The following is a 21,679-nucleotide window of genomic DNA, read 5'->3' on the forward strand; positions in this document are numbered from 1 at the left end:
TTCTCAACAATTTCTTTGATTTTTTATCCGATCATACCGTTGTATTTGTTATAATTAAATCTTTACAACAAGATATCACATGATTATACTCTGATGAAAGAAAAACATATGTTTCAAACCATTAAAACTCAATGTTTCATACGCAATAGCGTCATGTTTTAACAGGTGTTTTCATTGTGTTTCACAAAAGAAAATTAAATGTTTCAATAACTTTTTTGTTTCACCCTGTATAACTCAACGTTCACAAGTGGCTGACAAAGTATTGATATATTATCCCTACTCTTTCTTCTGCTATATACTTAATTTTCTCTCCACTCTATCCCCGCATAGGGAATATATATATATATATATATATATATATAACAGGTAGTTTAGAGTTTCGGGATTTGTTTAAAATAGCTAATAACCGGATTCCTAATAATGAGATTAACTCCTTGCTTACTATTTTGTGTGCTTTTTTATTATTCCTTGGTGCAGTTGCGAAATCGGCACAATTCCCTCTTCACGTATGGTTACCCTATGCTATGAAAGGACCCACCCCCATTTTAGTTCTTATACACGCAGCAACTATGGTTGCGGCGGGGATTTTTCTTATAGCTCGACTTCTTCCTCTTTTCATATCCCTACCTTTGATAATGAGTTTCATTTCTTTAATAGGTACACTAACACTTTTCTTAGGAGCCACTTTAGCTCTTGCTCAGAGAGATATTAAAAGAAGCTTAGCCTATTCTACAATGTCTCAATTGGGTTATATGATGTTAGCTCTAGGTATAGGTTCTTATCAAGCTGCTTTATTCCATTTGATCACTCATGCTTATTCGAAAGCTTTATTATTCTTGGGATCCGGATCTGTTATTCATTCAATGGAACCTCTTGTTGGATATTCACCAGATAAAAGTCAGAATATGGTTCTTATGGGTGGTTTAAGAATATACATTCCAATTACAAGAACTTGTTTTTTATGGGGTACCCTTTCTCTTTGTGGTATTCCACCTCTTGCTTGCTTCTGGTCCAAAGATGAAATCCTTAGTAATAGTTGGTTATATTCACCCTTTTTTGGAATAATAGCTTCTTTTACTGCAGGATTAACTGCGTTTTATATGTTTCAGATATATTTACATACTTTTGATAGGTATTTGCGTGTTCATTTTCAAAATTACAGTAGTACTAAAGAGGATTCGTTGTATTCAATATCGTTATGGGGAAAAAGGATATATAATATATATATATATATATATATATATATATATATCATATGCGCACAAGCTTCTCTTACACACTCCGTACACACCAAATAACAAATGTCATGAAAAATTATACAAAATATTGAACATTTACTCCTAATAGTATTACACATATATGCAAAGTATCATATTCAAATTCACTATATTTTAGCTGTAATTAAAAAGAGAAAAATCTTTTTTGTTCACTTACATCTTTTCGTTGACTCGAGAAGTTCATGTGAAGGGATCCTTTTATTTCGATAAATATCCGTTATCATATCCGTGCCATTCGTTTTTGTATTTAATAACATTCGATTTTCTTTTATCCGGGTTTTTGGTTTCGGCTCCAATTCAAGAAAAAAAAGAGTAAATTGTAGTTTGGACCACATATTTTTACCATTGTTACAATTTGGACAAGGTCCTAGCAATGGTTTTCACTTTGAACCACATATCTTTACCATTGGTTTCACTCTAGACCACCCCCTCATCTTCTCCAAGTCCGGCAGCCCATCTCCAATGCAAGTACTGTTCATCTCTCTCTCCCCCCTAGTCTCCTGCTATCTGCCACGCTGTCAGAGGAGGTGGTGATTGCTCCCGAGACATGCATGATCCATAGTGGAGCATGTCAGCAGGAGTAGGGCAGCAATGGTCTCGTCCAGAACTCCGGCAGCCCAATCTTAAAGGAAAGAGTACGGAAGCGGCCTGGAACTCCGGGCACCCAATCTAGAGGGACGAGCAGCATATCATGGATCGGCAACATCGAAAAAGCTCGAGCACGAGCGAACGGCCAATAGCACTGGAGGTGCTGGTGATGGAGCTCAAGTAGGGAGGCAGGGCAAGAAGGGCTGGTCTTCAGGTTGAGGTAGCCAGTGGTGGTTATCAGTTCTGTGGGTTCGACACGTGCAGGACTCAACCTCAACTTCTCAAGCACCGAAAATTTGATCCTCGCACACCAGCTCAGCTACAGATGACATGATTATGAATAGCCAAATAATCATGGTTCAGGCAACTCCAACTGAAGCGAAGCAATCGATGCCGCCAAATAAAATGTGGATGATTGAAATAGCCGTGGTAGCACTAGCACCGTAGCAGCTCAAGCAATGCCCTAGGTCCAAACTGCTATGCTTTGGCAAGTCTAGCTGTGTGAATTGAAAAATTTGTTAAACCCCTTGTTCATTGTGAAACTCAAAAAAAAAAGGGTCCAAGATGAAATTCACTCAAAAAAAAAAAAGAGAAGAAAACGGAAACGGTTGGGTGGTGTGGACCCTTTTCCGTCCCAATTTACACTTCCGTACCTTTCTCTCTGACAGGTGGGCCCTGATAAGCAGCGGCCGTGCGTCCGCAGTTACGTCTTGTTTCGTTTACCTTCTCCGACTCCTGACGCGGCCTCAACAACAAGACCAGAAGCTTCCTCCAACTCCGGCCGCCACCGACCCCCCTCGACACCCGACGCCCTCCATAAATTTCCCCCCCTCCCGCGGCCGCCGGGAGATCATCGCCGACGACAACCAGAGAAGAGGAGAGGGGAGGGGAACCCAAGCAAGCAACCAGCGTGGAATCGGATCGGGTACGAGGAGGAGGAGGAGGAGGGGGATGGATTTCGAGCTGCGCAAGGCGCGGGAGAAGCTGGAGCGGGAGCAGCGGGAGCGCGTGCAGCGCGCCAAGGCCAAGGCCGACCGCGAGCGCCGCGCCAAGGCCGAGGCCGCGCGCCGCCGCGACGCGCTCGAGGCGTCCCACCGCGAGCGCCGCCTCGACGCCGCCCGCGCGCAGGAAGAGGTAATAATACCACCACAAAAGCACACAACAACCACGTTCCTAACCTGCTAGGGAATCTAGGGTTAGGATCACTTTTGCTCCCCCCGTCCGTGATCCATTTTGCGGTCGTTTGTATTGGTTTTTATCCTGTTTGATGATTGTAAATAGGCTTCTCAAGTGGAGTAATTCGATTCCCAAACCCAAATTTGATCCCAAAGCCTTCATGTTAATTCTGAGCAAACACATGCGGCAAAGATTATGCATTCACTCGATCGCCCAATGTCCCCTTTGTTGTTATATTAGAAACAATAATTTCTTGGCCACTTCGAGAGAAAACCTTTCCTGATACTTTGGTGGATATCTTGAATGTTTGATTGGTTCAACTTGTTGAATTGGACTGCTTGCTCCCCATGACAATTTATCGAAATGCTTGCATTTGTTTTCTTTGGTGTCTACTCCTGCCTTTTGATGTGCTACCGGCTCGTGTTAATGATCTGTTTTATGTATTTGTGTTGTAATAGGCTCAGCAGAAGATGGAAGAGGTGACGCAACTTGGAAAGGGGATTTCTTTCTCGCACATGTTTGAAGCTCTTCGATATGATGGTCCTGGGGATAAGATCAAGTTGCCACCATCGTCTTTTAAGGAATTGTCTGATGAAGGAGCACTGGACAAAGGTCCCATGTACTTCAGGTTGTCAAAGGTTAGAGACAGTGTTCCGGGTGCCCCTCAGGATAATGATGCCGATGAGGCAACATGTTGTGGTGTTCTTGAGTTCACTGCAAGGGAAGGCTCCGCAGAACTCACTCCACATGTGTGGAACAATCTGTTCCGGGGTGATAGCCCAGATGTTCCTCTGATTGAGGTTAGGTATGTCAGTTTACCCAAAGGGACATATGCGAAGCTGAAGCCAGAAGGAGTGGGGTTCTCAGACCTTCCTAACCATAGGGCTGTCCTTGAAACGGCACTCCGCAATCATGCAACACTATCTGAAAATGATTTTGTTGTGGTGAATTATGGGCAGCTGCAATACAAGTTGAAGGTTCTTGAATTAAAACCTGCATCAAGTGTTTCTGTCCTGGAGACAGATGTGGAAGTTGACATTGAAGGACCAGATTCAGTTTTGGACTACGTAGAGAATCAACATGTGCTTGTGCCACTTGAGACTGGAAAGGTTGAATCTGGAGTTGTGGAAGAAGGAAAGTTTAGGTACTACAAATTTCTTGTTGATGAAGGTATGGGTGAGAAAGTAGCTTCTAGGCATGCAAATATTGAGGTTAAGATAGAGACAGATACAAGTGGTGGTGACACTGATATTTATGTATCAAGGCATCCTTTAGTTTTCCCAACTCAGCACCGTCACGAATGGTCTTCTCATGAAATGGGATCTAAGGTCCTCATACTGAAACCAAGGGATGCCAGTCTCTCCAGTGGTACCTACAGTATTGGAGTTTATGGTTTCAAGGGAACCACTAAATACCAACTTTCTGTAGCTATTAAAGATGTTCTTAATGGCCAAAGGATTGGTGAGCAGGCTAGTGCCTCATCTAGTGTTGATGTTGATTCAGTGGTGTGCAAGAACTGCAAACGCTATATATCCAACCGAACTTCACTACTTCATGAAGCATACTGTGTGAGACACAATGTTGTTTGCATGCATGATGGGTGTGGTGTTGTTCTTCGAAAGGAGGAAGCAACAGATCACGTGCATTGCAACAAGTGTGGGCAAGCTTTCCAGCAGAGAGAAATGGAGAAGCACATGAAAGTTTTCCATGAGCCACTACAATGCCCTTGTGGGGTGGTCCTTGAAAAGGAAGATATGGTATGTATTTTGCCTTTGCTACTTATATTCTTTGAACATTCTTCCTAACTTCTGAAGTTCTTTTTTACTCGTTGAATCCCGCCAATGATTTGAGTACACCCAGTTTACCAAGCGTAATATTGTCTTTACTTCTAAACAAAATGATTGCAATACCTTTTTAGATGTGATAATTTTATTTGCATGATATATTTTTATTGCCAATGGTTAGTTTTACGAGTATTGTTCCTCACTCAATACAAACAGTAGAGAAACTGCCTACCAGCTTTTGTTTCAAACAGTTACTGTAATTTACTGGTAATGTAATATTGGAAGTCACATGACTAATTTATTCTGTTCTTAAATCTCAGGTTCAACACCAATCCTCAACCTGCCCTTTGCGCTTGATTGTGTGCCGATTTTGTGGTGACACTGTTCAAGCTGGTGGAGAACCACTTGATGCTCGGGATCGGCTTCGCAACATGTGTGAGCACGAGAGTATCTGTGGATCCAGGACTGCACCATGTGATTCTTGTGGACGGTCAGTCATGCTGAAGGACATGGACATTCATGTGATTGCTGTGCATCAGAAGAGCTAACTATTGTAAAGCATTGGCTCTGAGAAAGATGGCCTGTACTTTATCCTGCTGGGCTTTAACCACCAAGGCCATGAAGTTTCAGCACTGCTGGACCAAATGTTATTTCCTTTTGTGTTACATATATCTTGTGTCATTGGTTAAATTGTAACACTGTGTATGGGAGCATGGAACACTGGGGCGGTGTATGGGAGTATGGAACACAGTGGCGGTGTCTCCTTATGTATACACAAACCATCTATAATATTTGATTTGAGCTTTCTCATATTCAGGAGCTTTATTAGAAACTTTCATTTCCGTGTCTATACTTCCACTGTTTTATCATTAGGGCTTTTTTTTTTTTTTTGGCTCCGATGGATAATGATAATTTCGTTGCGTAGTGTTTGCACACACGATGCATTTGAATGGAAAAAAAAAGTTGACAACTGAACAAATTTTCGCTGAATCAAAAAAGTAACTAAATTTTGGCCAGAGACATGTCCTTTGGCTATGGGGACCCATCGACTCATCGAGCATCGATAGACCAAAATTGGAGAATTTTGGCCTAAAATTGTCTCTATATTTTATATTATAAGCTGGTCTAACTTCTTTTTAGTTAAACTATTTTTTGTTTGATCAAGTTTTCAATAAAAACAAATATATTATTAAAATATATTCAATGTTAGATTTAATGAAACTAATTTAGCGTTTTAGATGTTGCTGAAATTTTTTTTTATAAATTTAGTCAAACTCTTTTTAAGTTTGAATAGCAAAAAAAATAAAATTAAAATGATATTTTTTTAAGATTTATGGTACGAAACAGTGGGAGTACTTTTCATCCGTATACAAAGATTCTTATGTCGAGGTTCTTTTGCTGGTGATGCTAGCTAATTTGCCGTCGAGTTTATCCTCCTTGAGTGCCGTGGATGGTAGGGCGAAGTGAGAGCCGGTGCCGGTTTGATAGCCACACGACAAAGATATATCTCCAGGTATTGTGCCGAACATCAATTCATTCAGATCAAATAGCAAAAGATATTAGGCGCGGGCAAAATTCGTCCTAGTCGTTTCTCTCTTCATTCTCTCGCTTAGCTCCAGATTTGCTGCGACCAGCGGCGAAGGCGCAAGAACTAATTGCTACGGACTCAATCCGGGGAACTTCCGTTGACAAGGTAACGATCGTCGATCAGTGATTTCTCTAATATCTCCTCCTTCCCTTACCATCCTAATCCCACATATATAAAAACTGTTAAAAAAAACTAATCTCTATTATAAAAATTAAAGATGTTTTTGCCAGTACTTTAGTATGTCATCCGTGTATAGGTTGGTTTTTAAGTTCGTTCACTTTTGAAAATACATATCCGTATTTAAGTTGGTTTTTTAAGTTCGTTCGATTTTGAAAATACAAAGAAGTTGTATAAAAAATTTCTTTTAAAAAACTCACATGCTTAGTTGAGACGATCGGACTCCTAATTGCAGCTCATGATTTTTTTTAAAAAAAAGATAAATCCAAACGAATTCCCACAGTGAATTTCATCTCAACTAAACCATATAATAATAATAAAATTAAAATAGCCTTCACTCGTTATATTTTTTCTAGTGTGCTTAAAAATGAAAACTGATCAACCGAGAGAAAAGAAAAGGGAAAAATTACAACAGCCCTTTGCTTTGAGTTAGCTCAGTATTTGTCAACTGATGCGTTCTTCTAATGTAACAGTGGTCTTGATTGTGGGATGTGATTGATTAAGTGGGGCATGCGACTATGCGAGTGAAACAAACGCCAGCAAGCGGCAGGCAGCAGATTTGGTGGCTTCGATATTTACTCCGTTTTTCTTTTCATCTTGTTTAGTTCCAGATTCCTACAAAATAACCGGAGAATTTACCAAGATCTTGGCTAGGATCGTGCGACCACAGATTCATAACCGCAGAAAACAATGAACCAGGGGATAGCAATTTACACCACCACATCACCAGGAAAACAGTGAAAAATACAGCAAAGCAACATCGGGAGCCCATTGGTATATATATATATTTTGCCATTGCTCCTTGCTGTAAACAAAACCGATCCTCAAAACCATTATTGGTGCTCTTTTACTTAATGTACATGTCGAAACTACAAACCTACTAGCCATCACCTCTATTATATTTATAGCCGTTGATCATTTACAATTTCAGCAAGGGAAGGTGATTCAGAGCCATTGTATTTACTCGGAACTGGGGTGTTCCGTCTGGACTGGCGCTTTGTCGCCACGAGAACCTGCTCTGCCTCTGGTTCGTCGGAGATGGAGAACTTCTCGTCGTCCTCGTCGCCTTTGAACACCGGGTGGATGTAGGCATTCATCAGGTATCCTTTGAGGTCGAACCCTGGCTCTCTTGCGCGTTCTAGGGTATCCTTCCGCATTGCATCCTGGAAAAGGGAATGATGAGACGTTATTGGTTGATTTCAGTTTGAAGGTTGAATTCCACAGTTTCTCTAATTCACAAGATGCACATTCTCCTTTTGACATAGAACTGACAATGTCCAAAATAAAATATAGAAGCTTCAATTCTATCCAAGTTATGGCTCCCATCGGATGGCCTATTCAGCCAAAGAAAAAGCCAAAATTTGAATTTTCAAACTTAATTTTGACATTGATTTTGAGATATTTTCAACGTAGTTTCTTTTTCAGCATTGGCTTTTAAGTCACCGAGAACACATATATAAAAGTTTTACCTACAAATTCATTTTTATTCTCTAATAAGCCGTTTTGGCTTATTACGAAAAAAGCCAAATGATGAGGCTGTATGTTAAGACATTTATTTTGCATGATAAAGTTTCAACACCATCTCTGTAGATATCACTACAAATGATTTCTTTTGTAAGCAGAACCATTCAACAGCAGTAGCCTTGTTGTAAAAAAAGGCACGTCGAAAATAATTTAATGGCAGAGTACTTATGTTGTACTATTGATAAATTTGAACACATAGGACCATCACACACACTTGGAAAGGATTTAAACAGATGCCTTCAGATATCTTGTTAGTTGCAGACTTGTGCTTGGCATATTTCTTGCAAAGCAGCATTCGATGAGAATAGCCACTTCCATGTACTCTTATTCTTAAAAAAATGTGAATATTCATCGACTAAATAATACTACTTCAGTACGTCATACACCCAAATCTTACTGAAGGCAACTATATGCCAATCCTGCTAACAAGATTGTATAAAACATTTTAAACTTGCTGGCTGTTAAAATCTACCATTTCTGGATATTTAGTTCATTTTACTACACCACGACAGCTTTGGCTAAAAAGCAATTCTATAGGGCTCTAGACAAATTATGGTAACAGACATCTACTATGTTTTTGGTTATTTACAGTTCATTTCAAATAGAACCATGGGTGAATTGGTGATAATACGCTCATATGTTCTTATCAACATGTATAGGAACTTTCATCCCGAGGTATTAACTACGAAAACTTCAGAATTTTAATATTGTTTTTTATTTCACAAGCTAAGGTTTAATAGATAAAAACTTAAAATACATAGTGGCATGATAAACTGATTCTGAGATGAGCATTACCTGTAATGGATATTCCACAAAAGCAGGCTCATAGCGATTCTTGCAGTATTTATAGAAATAAAAGGTTACAACAGGGAGAACAAGGAGCACCGGTGTTGACTGGCCAGCACCTTTTGTGCTTAGTAATCCAAGGAGAAGCAGCTGTGATACGATTAATGCTACAATTATGCGTCCATGAACACTTGGCCAAAATGCTGCTGCACTTTCATATTCTTGGTTGTACACATTTATTATCTGAAACAATGAACCCTCAGTTAGGAAGTCAATCATTTTAATACATAATCAGAATGTAGAATTACTTGTTCTATTGCACCGAAGACTAAATTGTCACACATTTAATTCCTTTGAATACAGTGAAAGGCGAGAGTGCTAACTTCTTACATGGAAATAATAGTAGACAACATAGCCAAAGAATCAAAAGAACTATATAATTGTGGACTAGCAAACACATAGACTATCACACCTGACAAACAAGTACAGACAGGGTATGCGATTGTATAGCAACATGATAAATTATATGGAGCTACCTAATGCAATTGGTTATCCATTATTTAAGTACAAAACAGAAAACAACATCGTTTTGATTCCAAAATGGGGGAAAAAACAAGTTTGAAGTGTCCTTGATGTAGCAGAAACGCAGTCAAATTTCAAACCAAATTAAATTTGTGCTGGGAGAAACAACGAGGACAAACCCCTGGCAAACAATAAGTGAAAAGGATAATGGAAACGGAAATTCTCACATTCATTTTATGAATCCAAACTAAGGGTGATGAAATGTAAGCAATTTTTTATCTCATTCTCTCATTCATAATCAATGCTTTTGGACCCACAAGATGGTTTGCAACAATGTACTGGACATGTTTCTTAAAATTTAACATGGTTAATTTTGCTATATGTCATATTAAATGATGGCACATATGATGATAGCAGTAGCCTCAAAACTTTAAAGAGGGCTCCTCTGCATGTTTCTAACAATGAAATTTACAATGCAAATGATTTGCTTGTCCGACTGCCATCAAGACAGCACATGCATTCCATAATATCCTGATGTGGAACTTCAATAATAACACAGGAAGTTAGCCAGTGAACCCAAGCCTCATGATTATTTGAACAAAGTACAAAAAGAAGTACTCAGATTGATAGACATATATTTGTGAAAATGATTTTTTCAAGAATTACTTTCACTTGGCACCCCAAAACAAAAGATGGACAGATTCATGATTAATCACAAAGTGCTAAAAATCACAAAGTGTTCCAAAGGGTTATTACCTGGTGACGGTATACCACATATGCTAACCCAAAGAATATTAATATGAAAGGAAGCAAAAATGGTGTCACCACAGCATAGACAAGTCCGAGCAAGAAATAGAGCTGTATTTGAGGCTCATTTGAGTCAAAACCAATGCTTCCAGGGTCCATTGCTTCTTCTCTGTCTTTCTCAGTCTTGACCAAGAAAAAGTTTTTCAAGTGGAAGATTATCAATGGTTTCAATCTTAAAATTTCACCAGCTACCCCAGCCCAACCATCAACCATTACGTATGTTATAAAAAAGGTTGCTTTCATTGGAATTGCTTCACCAATTGTCCTTGGTATTCTGCAAAGAGGCAAATAAGTACAGTTGAAAAGGAGTATAAGAGTTTCTTCGAAAAAGAAAGGAAATACAATAGGAAATTGTAGCACAAATGAAGAGCATGAAAGGCAGGGCAGCAGAGCAATGCAAAAACAATAGGCAAACGTCAGTGACAAAGCAAGTTTCCTTATTAGTAAATGATATGATGAATGTGCACCTTCGTGCCACTTTTTTCACGGTTCATGTTTAGTTCTGAATGAACAAAAAACACCCATGTATATGCGCTCTAGAATGGTTGGTGCTACTCCCTCCCTCACTCTCTTCTTTAACTACAGCTGGCTCATGTAAATAAATTGCAACTGCCATCTATGTCACAGGTAACAGCCAATAGAATTGCCTGCTGTCTCATGTCGTGCAAAACTTTTAAGGCTTGAGACACATCTATATTGTAACTAGCAAAAGAATGCAACTATCAGTTTGGCATAGTCAATATTTTTTTGTTTTGTCAACTACCTCTATGAACAAAACAAAGGAAAAAAATATCAACACATTGACATAATTTATTGTACACTTCTATCTATGGTTGGTGATGTTCTATGGTTTAGTTGAGCGCAATCAGAGAGATAGGATGGCTTGTAAAATTAAATTAAATTGTGGTATCAGGACATATATAAATTGCAAGCATACAGGATAATGGATTGAAGGTGCAGCTTGTGGGGTAGACAAGAGGACATACTCATTTGCTGATTGGTGAAGAAATGTTTTGAGCTGCTCTAAAGCAGATCCTGCAATAATGCTTCCCAAGAATACATTAAAGAACAAGAAGATATAGTACTTAAAAGCAGATCTTCTCTCCAGTGAGGACACCGATGTCAATCCTTCAACTTTAGACATAAACATTAATATGCTAGGGAGCAATATAAGGAAAATCTTCAGAGCAATTCCTGGCAGAAATCCTTGGATGAATGATTTAATAGTACGCCTGGGCAATAGTTGAAAAGAAAATTTGACATAAGTGAAATAACAAGTCAACAACAGAAGAATGTAGAAGAAAAAAGTAGTAAATCAAATGTAAAGTTTATGAACTTGTCTATTTAGGGCATTAGGTGCTCAAAGATATACTTCGGCTTGGTAGGTTCCATGACTTGCTTGCTCCTCAAAGTGGTACATTAATGGATAAGTTGTGAGATTGGTAGATTGCCAAAACATTTTCATAATAGAGGAAAAATAAGATGCAAAAAACAGTATTGCTTAGCATCAACCATTCAATGGACAGATTTCAGCAAGTACTGGATCAGGTGTATAGAACAGACTTTAGCTGCACTAGAACATCAAGTTATTGATGGCCACAGGCAACAAAGCAGGTGCAAAAGCACAACTGATATAATGCTAATTAATTTCATTCTAGCAAGTTTCAGTTGTATTTCCAAAAGAAAGCAAGAATGAAATGTTAACAAACAATAAATTTGCAATGACTGGAAATTCACAAATTATGTGCCAAAATATATAACAGAAATACATCTGTAAAGAGTGTACAGTGCAGCAGGACTAAACCCCTTCATAGCATCCAAGCCATGTTTTCAATTCTTTAACAGTAAGTTCAAGTTCAACCGTGATTTCATGTATACATTTCCTCAGTTTCATTCGGTAGGAAAAAGCCTCTGTTACCTCTGCATGATATTTATCTTGAAGCTTACTTAAAGCCTTAAAGGACAACTGACCCTATGATATCTTGAAAGGATTTGATCATCAAAAGTTAACAAAAATATATTTTATCATTTTTTTTCTGCAATAACATTCCTTGCAAGTTGCAACCCACACAGAAGTCTAATTTATTACATGGCAGTAGCACTTAAATCATATATTGGATGATGATAAGATCATAAAGCCATGTTCTGAAAATCCAATACTAGAAAAGCAGTATGTGGTAAGCTTTCAACTGAAAAAAAAAATTGAGGAACAACTGATAATAATTATTGCAGAAGAAAGAGATAAATGCACGTACATTTCAATCAAAGGCTTCAGAAATGGAGCTGCCTTCTCAATCCCTTCAATATTTGCAAGGGACTGAACAAATGCAATCGGGAGCACATAAAAGAAGTTCAGGAAGAAGAATGCAACCGCAATTATCAGCCTCCTAATTGTCAGGTAAACAAAAGGAATAGAGAGGTTATCCCAATAGACATCACGAGGTTCTGGGGCCCACTCGGTCAACCAGACAGTTGGATTACTGGTTTGCTGTGTCTGAGCACACACTGCTGCTCCCCACCGCGATCGGAAGGAAACAAAGGCTGCTGGCACAACTGATTTTGGATCCTTCATAATCTTTCCACGTTCATCAGTTTCCTAAATATCATTTATAAGAAGTTAATCCGGTGGTTTATGGTACTGGGGAAATCCTTTTAACATGTGAAACACAACATTCAACTTATACAGTGCTAACTACTAATAAAAGCTAACACATATTTGCCAATATTGATGGATGCAAAGACAAGAAAGAAAGACACTATTTGCTTCAGTAAAATAGCAAGAAGCTTTACTTTTGTTAAGACACTATATGAAGTCAACTGTAGTATTTTGAAATAACACTAGACTCAAAGCAGAATAATGCATTAGGAGGCACAGCACAAAGATATTATGACTTACTTCCTTTTCTATCCTCTCAATTTCAGATGTGTAGTATTCAATAGCATCCACCTTTGAACCAAAACATCCAAGAAAACCAGTCTGGAAAAGAAGTATAGAAAAATAAGAAGAATAAATAAGGAATCATAAATAAAAATTATTCTTTTTTGTTTTGATAAAAACAACAAGAACTGTGTAAGAGAAGTAAAGAGATTAACATGATCAAATTTAGCAACAACCTTTGTAGTAGGCCTTTGAGATGTATTTCTTTCATATTTCAGCTGATAGTAATCAAGCCAATTCTGCATTTTCTTCTTCTCTTTGACCATCTTATCAAGCTTATTTGCATTATAGACAACCTATACCAGTCCATGAAATGAATGATAAGAACATGGTAGTGGTAAGCCATATCAGAGCATAGATTTTTTTTTTTTAGTAACGATAAGCAGTTAAAACTAAGGAATCAAACAGAACTACATTTGATTGCAGAAAGATAAAAAGGAAAGGCATATATGAAAGAAGTTAATGGCATATAACTATTCACATGACTTCGCTATGAACTTTGAACTGACCAGACAGAAAGATCCAGTGAAGCATAAATACCAGACTGTAAAATAAAAATATTACCTGGTGCGTAAGATAATGGTCAGGATGGTTTACAAGGAAGAAATGTTCCACAAGCTCACCAATTGATTCATCAGGATCAGGCGGTATATTCCGCACAAGGACCTAAAAATCAACATTGGTCAATTAGTATATCATTGCTCTTCAGTCATAATCAGTTACAAAATCTTCCTTCACCAGAGGCTTTCCAATTTTAAAGATGAGTTCTCCCACCAACCTATCTTGGTTAGCCACATTCAGCTTAGTTAAATATCTGGATAGAACCAGGTACTTGCAAGTTCAAAAGTCACATTAAAAATTATACCCAGTTGGCAGTTGAAACTATTGGTGCCCTAACTAATTCGTCTTTTCTTTTGGATAGAAATCCATTTCTTAGTGCATCTATAAGAATAAACAGTGCAAACATACCTAACAATTTTCATTTTACAGAATGAGCAGTATACAGCAAGCATTCAATAATGATACTTTTATGGTTTTGATGTCAACAACTCAATGTCCTTAACATTTCAAGAATAGTGGTTTTCATGATTATCTTTTTTATCAGCTGATATTTTACATTATTCAAGTTCCCACGTAGTCCCTCAATCACTATCCATGAGGTGAAGCTTTTTTGTCTTCCATAGATGTGTAAAAAGACTTTAAGTGGCATTATTAGATTCATTGTGAAATGAACACTGTTAGTGACATGACATGCTATGAACTAAGTAGAATTGGAAGGCAGATTAGAAAGAAAATATCAAGTAATATAAATTGAACTGCCAAATGCATAGAGTTCACAAGATCATACCGTGAACTGATCTGGGCGGCGCTTCTCTGATGCAAGAAAGCGCAGACGCATTGTTGCCACTATTTCATACTCCCGTAACAGCACATAGCATGTCCAAAATGTGAAAACATAAGCCATGGTCAGGTGAGCTGCGAACCTGCATTAAAAAAAAAGTCACAGGCATAGTGAACACTAAAACAATAGTTTCAGAGTTGATGAACAGGGTATCCTGCAAGACTAATGTGCTGCCTGGAAGGCTAATATCAACTATAACCACTCACCTACTTATCTATGGCAAGATCAAACCTTTGCGACTATTTGTCTAATTACTATTACAAAGTATCACACCAAACTGACACAACAAGCTAGGTTAAAACTAATGGCCTTCAGAATTGCACACCCCACACATGCAAGCTACTACCGTTTCTGACTCCCAGCTCATGTATTATCACAGAGGCTGGGTGGTAGTTCATACTGCATGGTCATCTCTATACATCTTCGGATCTTCATGACTTTCCTAAGCCCAAATGGGGAAAGAAAGTAAGAGCAATCATCATTCCACTTACCATTTGAACCAACCCCATACTCACTATCTTAAATTGTGTTTGAAGTAATATATCAGGCATGCCCATATTTTAGCCAAAGATGGTACACAACATTAACAGTAATATGTAGGTATATTACTATATTTTAAGACAGAAAAATTATCTGGTACTAACCTCTTTGACCCTACAGGTATGTTGGATATTGAAAGTTTGTCAATATCACTGTGCTGCACCTTCGAGCTTTGAAGGGTAATATTGGTCCAATTAACAGGCACAAGAATAATAAATGCTAGAACTGTGATTGGAGCAAATATTTTAAGCCTGCAACAGTTAATAGTAAAGGAGATTAGTGTAAAAGTATTGGCAGAGAAAAGTAACAGAGATGGGGGATACCCAGTGGATAAAACAGAAACATTCAACAAAACAACATTTTCGGTACTAGAAGTACACTTCTACATATGTAAGACATGGAGAAATAGCAACGATTTAGAATCCATAAAAATATAAGACAATTAAAATGAATAGTATGTAAATATTAAAATATGTCCAACACTAGAGCCCTTCCCTTCTGTCAAGGAGAAAACCTGAAAGCTAAACCCCCCCCCCCCCCCCCCCTCCCTTAAATATATGTCTGACCTAAAGTATAATTGACGACTTAAAAAGTTAGCAGAATTTATGAATATAAATTGCATACCCTATTAAGTAGATCCGCAGATAGACAGCTGAATCAAGGCCTGCATGGCTAATTAACTCATCCTCTGGCATTTTGAGAGCAGCAGGCATCCAACTTAAGACCTTCAAGTATGATCGCATGTCCAAATTGACAAACTTCCGCACAAATGCACCCCCATGACTTGGACTCTCTCTTGCACCTTTGAGATACCACTTTGGGAAGTAAACCCTATCGTTGATGGGCTGTAGTCGCAGGAAAGCAAATGCTAGCAGGAAAGTGATGGCACTCAGTATGTTGATAGCTGCAGAGACACCTATATCTTGAATAGTAGCCATATTTGTCCTTCAAATAACTTGCAAGAATTACTACAGATGCTAGCTGAAAGATGTAAGAAAACAATACTACGGTTACAGGGAACAAACTTTTATGTTAAACAAACTATAAAATTAGTGAACAAAATAGCAAAACAATGTGACATGTTGAGTGGGGAACACAACCACACAATGTAAAGAGGGGTATAGCCACCAATCTTGGAAATTTCATATCATACATTAAGTTCTAGTTTGATTCATAGTATGATTCCCATATAAGCACAGGCTTGAATCGAGGTTTAACTCCACAATTATGTTCAACCCTTTTAGCACCAAGATCATGTAAAATAGGTATGTAATTCCAAGATATGTTTTGTTTGAATCCATTATCCTATATCAATGGTGACTGCCTCAATTGTTTTCTTCAGCACAAAGGTATGTTTTGTGTGAATTCCAGTATCGCATCAATAACGGCAGACCAAATTGATTTTTTTTAGCACAAAGACAACAAGCAGATCTAACAGATGAAAATGCCCATTTAAAAATACTGATTCAGGGGTTAATATTGTCAAGAGGATCGCAAGACATTGATAAGATACTTTCAGAGTTTCGCATGGTATAACGTACATTAACTCGAGCATAGGTGCAGCAATCCTATCTGACTGACAGCTACAGAAAGGAAGTAAATGTTGATTTTATTCCTAAAATTATATTTGACAACCAGAAGAGAAACCACTAATATTCCCATCATATCAGCTCTGCGATGCTCAATGGATTAGGCTGATACGAACTTTGGACCTCCAGCATTTTTTTAAAAAAAGAACTATATGAGCTGCAACAGGACTGGAATTATGGATGGTTAGATATAATCCAACAGTCCTTATAATTAGTATTATTGTAGCACATGTGCGAGTAAGAAAACAAAATTTGGTTTTAGGTGCAGAATATCAGCCGTGTGATCGGGACAGGCCAAAAGATCACAACTTGGGTATAAATTCATTGAATTGAAAAAACGTCCGCTTGAAGCCTAAAGCTTTCCTAAAAACAAAATCTTGAAACGCCAGCCTAGAAAAGTAATTTAAATTTAAAAACGGCAGGCATTTAAAGGTAGCATTAAGCAGGCAGGTTTCTTACTAACTTTAATTTGCCAACTGGACGAAAAAAATCATAAGATCATTACTACTAGTAGTATAATGGTAGCCAAAGCCATATCTTCTACCATTATTTAATTTGTGAAATTGACAGCGAAAAAGCAAAAGAAAATTGCGGTGGAAGCCAAAGCCAGTTCATCTGGTAGTAGTACTATTTTGTGCTAACAGTTGGGATTTAGCACATGAACAGTTAAACAAGAAAGACAATAATCTTAGATTAGTTGCGGTAATAGTACTCTACTTTGTCATATCAGAAAATAAAAAGAACTCTACTCCTACTACTTTGCAGCAGAGTCCCAAAGGGGAGAGCTTTTCCGAGTGGCATACAGCAAAATTTCCCTATTTTGTTTGCAAAAACAAAACAAAAAAGATTCGGTTCCCCCATAAAAATCGTAAGGACACCAACAAAATGTTTCTCTTCTTGGACTCCCCCGTAAGAATAGCTGAAAAAAAGTTTTAAGACAACAGAAGTAAAGCAAAGTCGTATAGCGCTATAGCCGCATGGTCACCCATGGAGGAAACGGATTGAAACAATCACCAAAACATCCAAATGCATCGGAGACGGGGGGAGACAAAATTTGAAAGGGAGGAAGCACCCGGAGACCCCAGATCTGACCAGCAACAGGAAGCGAAGAACAGGAGCAGAGAGAATCGCAGGGAGAGCGGAGGGCGGGGAAGGAGACAACAAACCCAAGAACGAACGAAACCCCGAAACCCACCTCGAAGAACAGCAAACCACCACCCTAGCCGCCGCCGCCGCTACACATCCCCCTCCGAAATGCCGCCGCGCCCACTCTGCCCCCCTCCCTCTCTCCTCCTCCTCCTCCTCCTCACCGACGAACGAAGCAGGACGCAGAATAAACTGCCACTCGTACTAATACTGGCACACTCTACTATTCCGTGGATGGATGGAACCGGAGAGCGACGCGGCCGCTTGTCCTACTCCCACTGCAGCAGAGCAGGGCGAGGGATCGCGATGGGAGTAGGAAGGGGTTGGGCTGGCTGGCAATCTACCCGTCGCTTTTGGAAGGGTCCGACTCTTCTGTTCGAGGAGGAGAAGAAGGTGACGAAGCCGAGAAGGGGAAACGGGCGAGGAGAGGGAGAGAGAGACGTTGCTGTTAACCGCATGCGCAAAGCTGTCACCCCGCGTGGCAGCGTACGCCGCTACTTGATGGAGTTGGAGTTTACCTTGGGTTAGGTTGGGTTGGGGTTCGCTTCGCTGCGTGGGAGACGTGGCGGCGAAGCGTGGCCGCCGCCCGCACGCGAGACGCCGGCTTCGTCTCGGGGGCGTGGGTGGGAAACGGGAAGCGGGGGTGGTGGTCCACCACCGGAGCAGGTAAAGAACAAAGAAAACGGACACGATATGCAACGTCAGGGCCTTAGGGGGGCGCAGCGCAGCGCAGGTGCGCCCTTTTTTTTCACTTTTGTTACTGCTAATCTGGTCCAGATGCAAAACGGGAGTTGGAGTTTTGTGTACTGACATTTTCCGGGGTTTTTTTTCCTACTAGGGCTCTAGGAGTACCGTATGGCAGTGAGATTTTGCTTGCGTGTGGATGGAATGAGTCGTAGGTTCTGTTTTTAGGTGAGCGGTGTTTCCTCTGTAGTTGGTACAAGGGTACAGCATCAGCCCCGTTTGTAGCACGATGTTTGTGTTACCACCAAATGACCAGATTGACTACCAGCACAATTTCAACGTGCAATAGATGTACAGCAGTAGCACTTGACCGCTTAGGCAGCTCCTAATTACGTAGTAAGAGCAGTAACATCTTACGCAAAATAGCACTGATTTTAAGTGCGGTGCATATCAAGAGCCGGAACGGATCGGCAGGGAATAAAGTCCACACGAGAACGGTGACAGCCTTGCTAGTTACCACCGGACACTTATTACCAGAAAGAAATGTTTAGTCCGTGACCACCGATCCATCAATGTTTTGTGGTGTAGTACTACGTACTGGTAGGGTAGGAGGGGTACTGCTAGAATCGTACGTACATTGTTGCAGAAAAGATTGCTCGCAAGTGACAAACAGAAACCGGCGTTGTCAATAGTTGCTCCATAAGCTATACCCCACGGCTTTTTCACTAACACCCTTGTAAGTACTAATTTTTCCATATAAACCTACTTGATTTTGTGTAAATGATCCCACTAAAATATCAATCAGTAATACTCCTCAATCAGTGATAATTGATCTCACGGGGTGCTGGCTCTGTCATTGGTTATCAAACTGGTGCGAAATGGGAGTATGCGTGCGTGTGGTTGCCGTGCCGACACGTACGCTGAGAATTCTCACGTCGATGGAACGAACTATTTTAATCTAGAATCCAATCCGGACGGGCGTCGCGTCACCATCCGGATCCAGTACGGCCTGTCGGCAAAACACATGTTTTTTTGTCCGTGTGACCGTGTCGGCACACCGTACCTCAGCTGCCCAGCCAAAACAACCGGTCTCGCCTCGCCCTCGCCTCTGCACGCTCGTCAAACGCCTTGAGTTGACATATACTACTCCATAGGAGTAGAGTAAATGCAGTATAACGTGCGGGACGCGGCCGCCTCCACCGGATGCGACGCGGACGCCTCGTGAAAATGGGACGGCGGCGCGAGAAAACGGGAGGTTTCGCCGGCCAACGAGGCAACGACCCACCCGCTCCATCCGCTGCGCGCTCCAGATGTTGCGCCAGCGCTGCGCCCACGAGACCGACCACGAATCCTTTGCTTCCGGCTGCGGCCTGCGGCGTTCTGACGTCCGATCGCGGGGGTTCGGTTGATTTCTCGGTTTCTGCTTTTAACGGCTGCATGGTTCTGGAGTCTGTCTGTACTTCACCTGGATTCTGTTCTGTAGGTGTACGTTCTACTACGGAGTACTAGCTGCTTCGACATGTTGACTTCAGTTAATTTTACCGGCGCATTGTGTAGGGCGTGCATATAGTAATAGTACTAGCACATGTCGGGAGGATTATATACAGTACTTGAGACAACGTGCGGCCGGCTCGTTGACATGTCAAAGATTTTGTGTGCATGTGCTGAAAAGTGTGCATACCCGTTCGTGCTCCTCGAATTGACATGTGCATCGGCATTATATTAGTGGCACCCGTTCTTTTCTCCAATAAAAGTTGGAGGAAGAATTAAATTTTCGTCGTACGTTTTTCAAACTGCTAAACGATGTGTTTCGTGTAAAAACTTTCTATATGAAAGTTGCTCTAAAATATCATATAAATCTATTTTTCAAGTTTGTAGTGATTAAAACACAATCAATCATACATTAATACCACCTCGTTATGCGTAAAAATAATAATCTTCATCTTTAGGTGAAAAGAACACCACCTTAGTGCCCTATTTAGATCTCACCTCAAAATTTTTCACCATGTCACATCGAACGTTTGAACACCTACATTAAGTATTAAATATAGACTAAAAATAACTAATTACACAGATTGCGACTAATTTATGAGACAAATCTTTTAAACCTAGACTGTGTTTAGTTCATGCTGAAGTTTGGAAGTTTGGTTGAAATTGGTAAGATGTGATAGAAAAATTATTTGTGTATGAAAAGTTTGATGTGATGGAAAGTTGGAAGTTTGAAAAAAAAACTTTGGAACTAAACAGGACCCTAATTACTCCATGATTTGACAATGTGGTGCTACAATAAACATTTGCTAATGACGGATTAATTAGGCTTAATAAATTCTTCTTGCGGTTTACTGATTGATTCTATAATTAGTTTTTTATTAGTGCTCGAACACCCCATGTGACATAATAACCGATGTGACACGCTAAAACTTTATACCTCTGGATCAACACCCCCTAAGTATGCTTTCACAGGGCTAAATTTGTTCCCACCCCTAGGTTAAATAATCGTTTGCTAAGGCCATGTTCTAAAGTAGAGGTCAGCTTGGCTACTTTTTTTTTAACTACCAGATGGTGTATTTTCTAAATATATATATATATATATATATATATATATATATATAGAAGTTGCTTTAAAAATCAAATAAAACCATTTTGTATTTATTTTAATAATTAATACTTAATTAATCATGTGCTAATCATGTTTCTCATTATGCGTGAGGCTAATCAACCCTTTCCAATCTCTATTTAGAATGCACCCTAATTTTTTTAGTTTGTTAAAACAATTGGTGAATAGCCAATATAATCCCAAAAGTTTTACCAAAGGCCCTATTTTGACTTACAATTATCATTGGACCCACTTGATGTACCACACGGCCGATCCTAATCATCATTTGTAGTAGCAAATGTCCATTTTGCCCTTAATTTACATATACTAGAAAGAAAAAAATGAATAAAAATTTTATAGATGTAGTACTTTCCATTATCTCAACCTGCATATGGGGGTTGTGTTTTAATGGCTATCGTATACTTATAAGAAAATGTATTATTAAAACTTTTTAAAAAAGCGCAATGTAGTTATTGAACGTATGTCTAAAAATTAGGTTTATAGGGGTTCTCGTTATGTAGGCATTTTTTCTTATACATGTGAAAAGGGGTATAA

At 39.4% G+C, this 21,679-nt stretch overlaps 2 protein-coding genes across 2 annotated transcripts; one reads left to right on the forward strand and one right to left on the reverse strand.

Annotated features, from left to right (window-relative positions):
* Positions 1-2,596: 2,596 nt before the first annotated feature.
* On the forward strand, positions 2,597-5,663 carry LOC127760535 (uncharacterized). Its single transcript, XM_052284817.1, has 3 exons — positions 2,597-2,999; positions 3,500-4,798; positions 5,146-5,663. The coding sequence occupies exons 1-3, from the start codon at positions 2,817-2,819 to the stop codon at positions 5,371-5,373; spliced, it is 1,710 nt and encodes a 569-aa protein (XP_052140777.1). The 5' UTR covers positions 2,597-2,816; the 3' UTR covers positions 5,374-5,663.
* Positions 5,664-7,335: 1,672 nt separating this feature from the next.
* Positions 7,336-18,267, reverse strand: LOC127763350 (calcium permeable stress-gated cation channel 1-like). Its single transcript, XM_052288021.1, has 12 exons — positions 17,894-18,267; positions 15,734-16,090; positions 15,214-15,360; positions 14,516-14,651; positions 13,732-13,833; positions 13,344-13,463; positions 13,126-13,206; positions 12,485-12,825; positions 11,216-11,461; positions 10,179-10,503; positions 8,910-9,143; positions 7,336-7,753 (listed from the first exon to the last, which is right to left on the reverse strand). Exons 2-12 carry the CDS (start codon positions 16,045-16,047, stop codon positions 7,493-7,495), a joined length of 2,307 nt encoding a protein of 768 aa, XP_052143981.1. The 5' UTR covers positions 16,048-16,090; positions 17,894-18,267; the 3' UTR covers positions 7,336-7,492.
* Between the last annotated feature and the right edge of the window lie 3,412 nt (positions 18,268-21,679).

Source organism: Oryza glaberrima, chromosome 1 (genome assembly GCF_000147395.1).
Source record: "Oryza glaberrima chromosome 1, OglaRS2, whole genome shotgun sequence".
Lineage (NCBI taxonomy): Eukaryota > Viridiplantae > Streptophyta > Magnoliopsida > Poales > Poaceae > Oryza > Oryza glaberrima.

Excerpts from the sequence above, each read along its gene's own strand:
- LOC127760535 (XM_052284817.1), top strand. The coding sequence starts at position 2,817 with ATGGATTTCGAGCTGCGCAAGGCGCGGGAGAAGCTGGAGCGGGAGCAG. Across the intron at positions 3,000-3,499 it reads CCGCCCGCGCGCAGGAAGAG|GCTCAGCAGAAGATGGAAGA; the intron begins GTAATAATACCA and ends GTGTTGTAATAG. Across the intron at positions 4,799-5,145 it reads TCCTTGAAAAGGAAGATATG|GTTCAACACCAATCCTCAAC; the intron begins GTATGTATTTTG and ends CTTAAATCTCAG.
- LOC127763350 (XM_052288021.1), bottom strand. The coding sequence starts at position 16,047 with ATGGCTACTATTCAAGATATAGGTGTCTCTGCAGCTATCAACATACTG. Across the intron at positions 11,462-12,484 it reads CTGAAGCCTTTGATTGAAAT|GCGTACTATTAAATCATTCA; the intron begins GTACGTGCATTT and ends ACTATTGCCCAG. Across the intron at positions 10,504-11,215 it reads CTTCACCAATCAGCAAATGA|AATACCAAGGACAATTGGTG; the intron begins GTATGTCCTCTT and ends GCCTCTTTGCAG.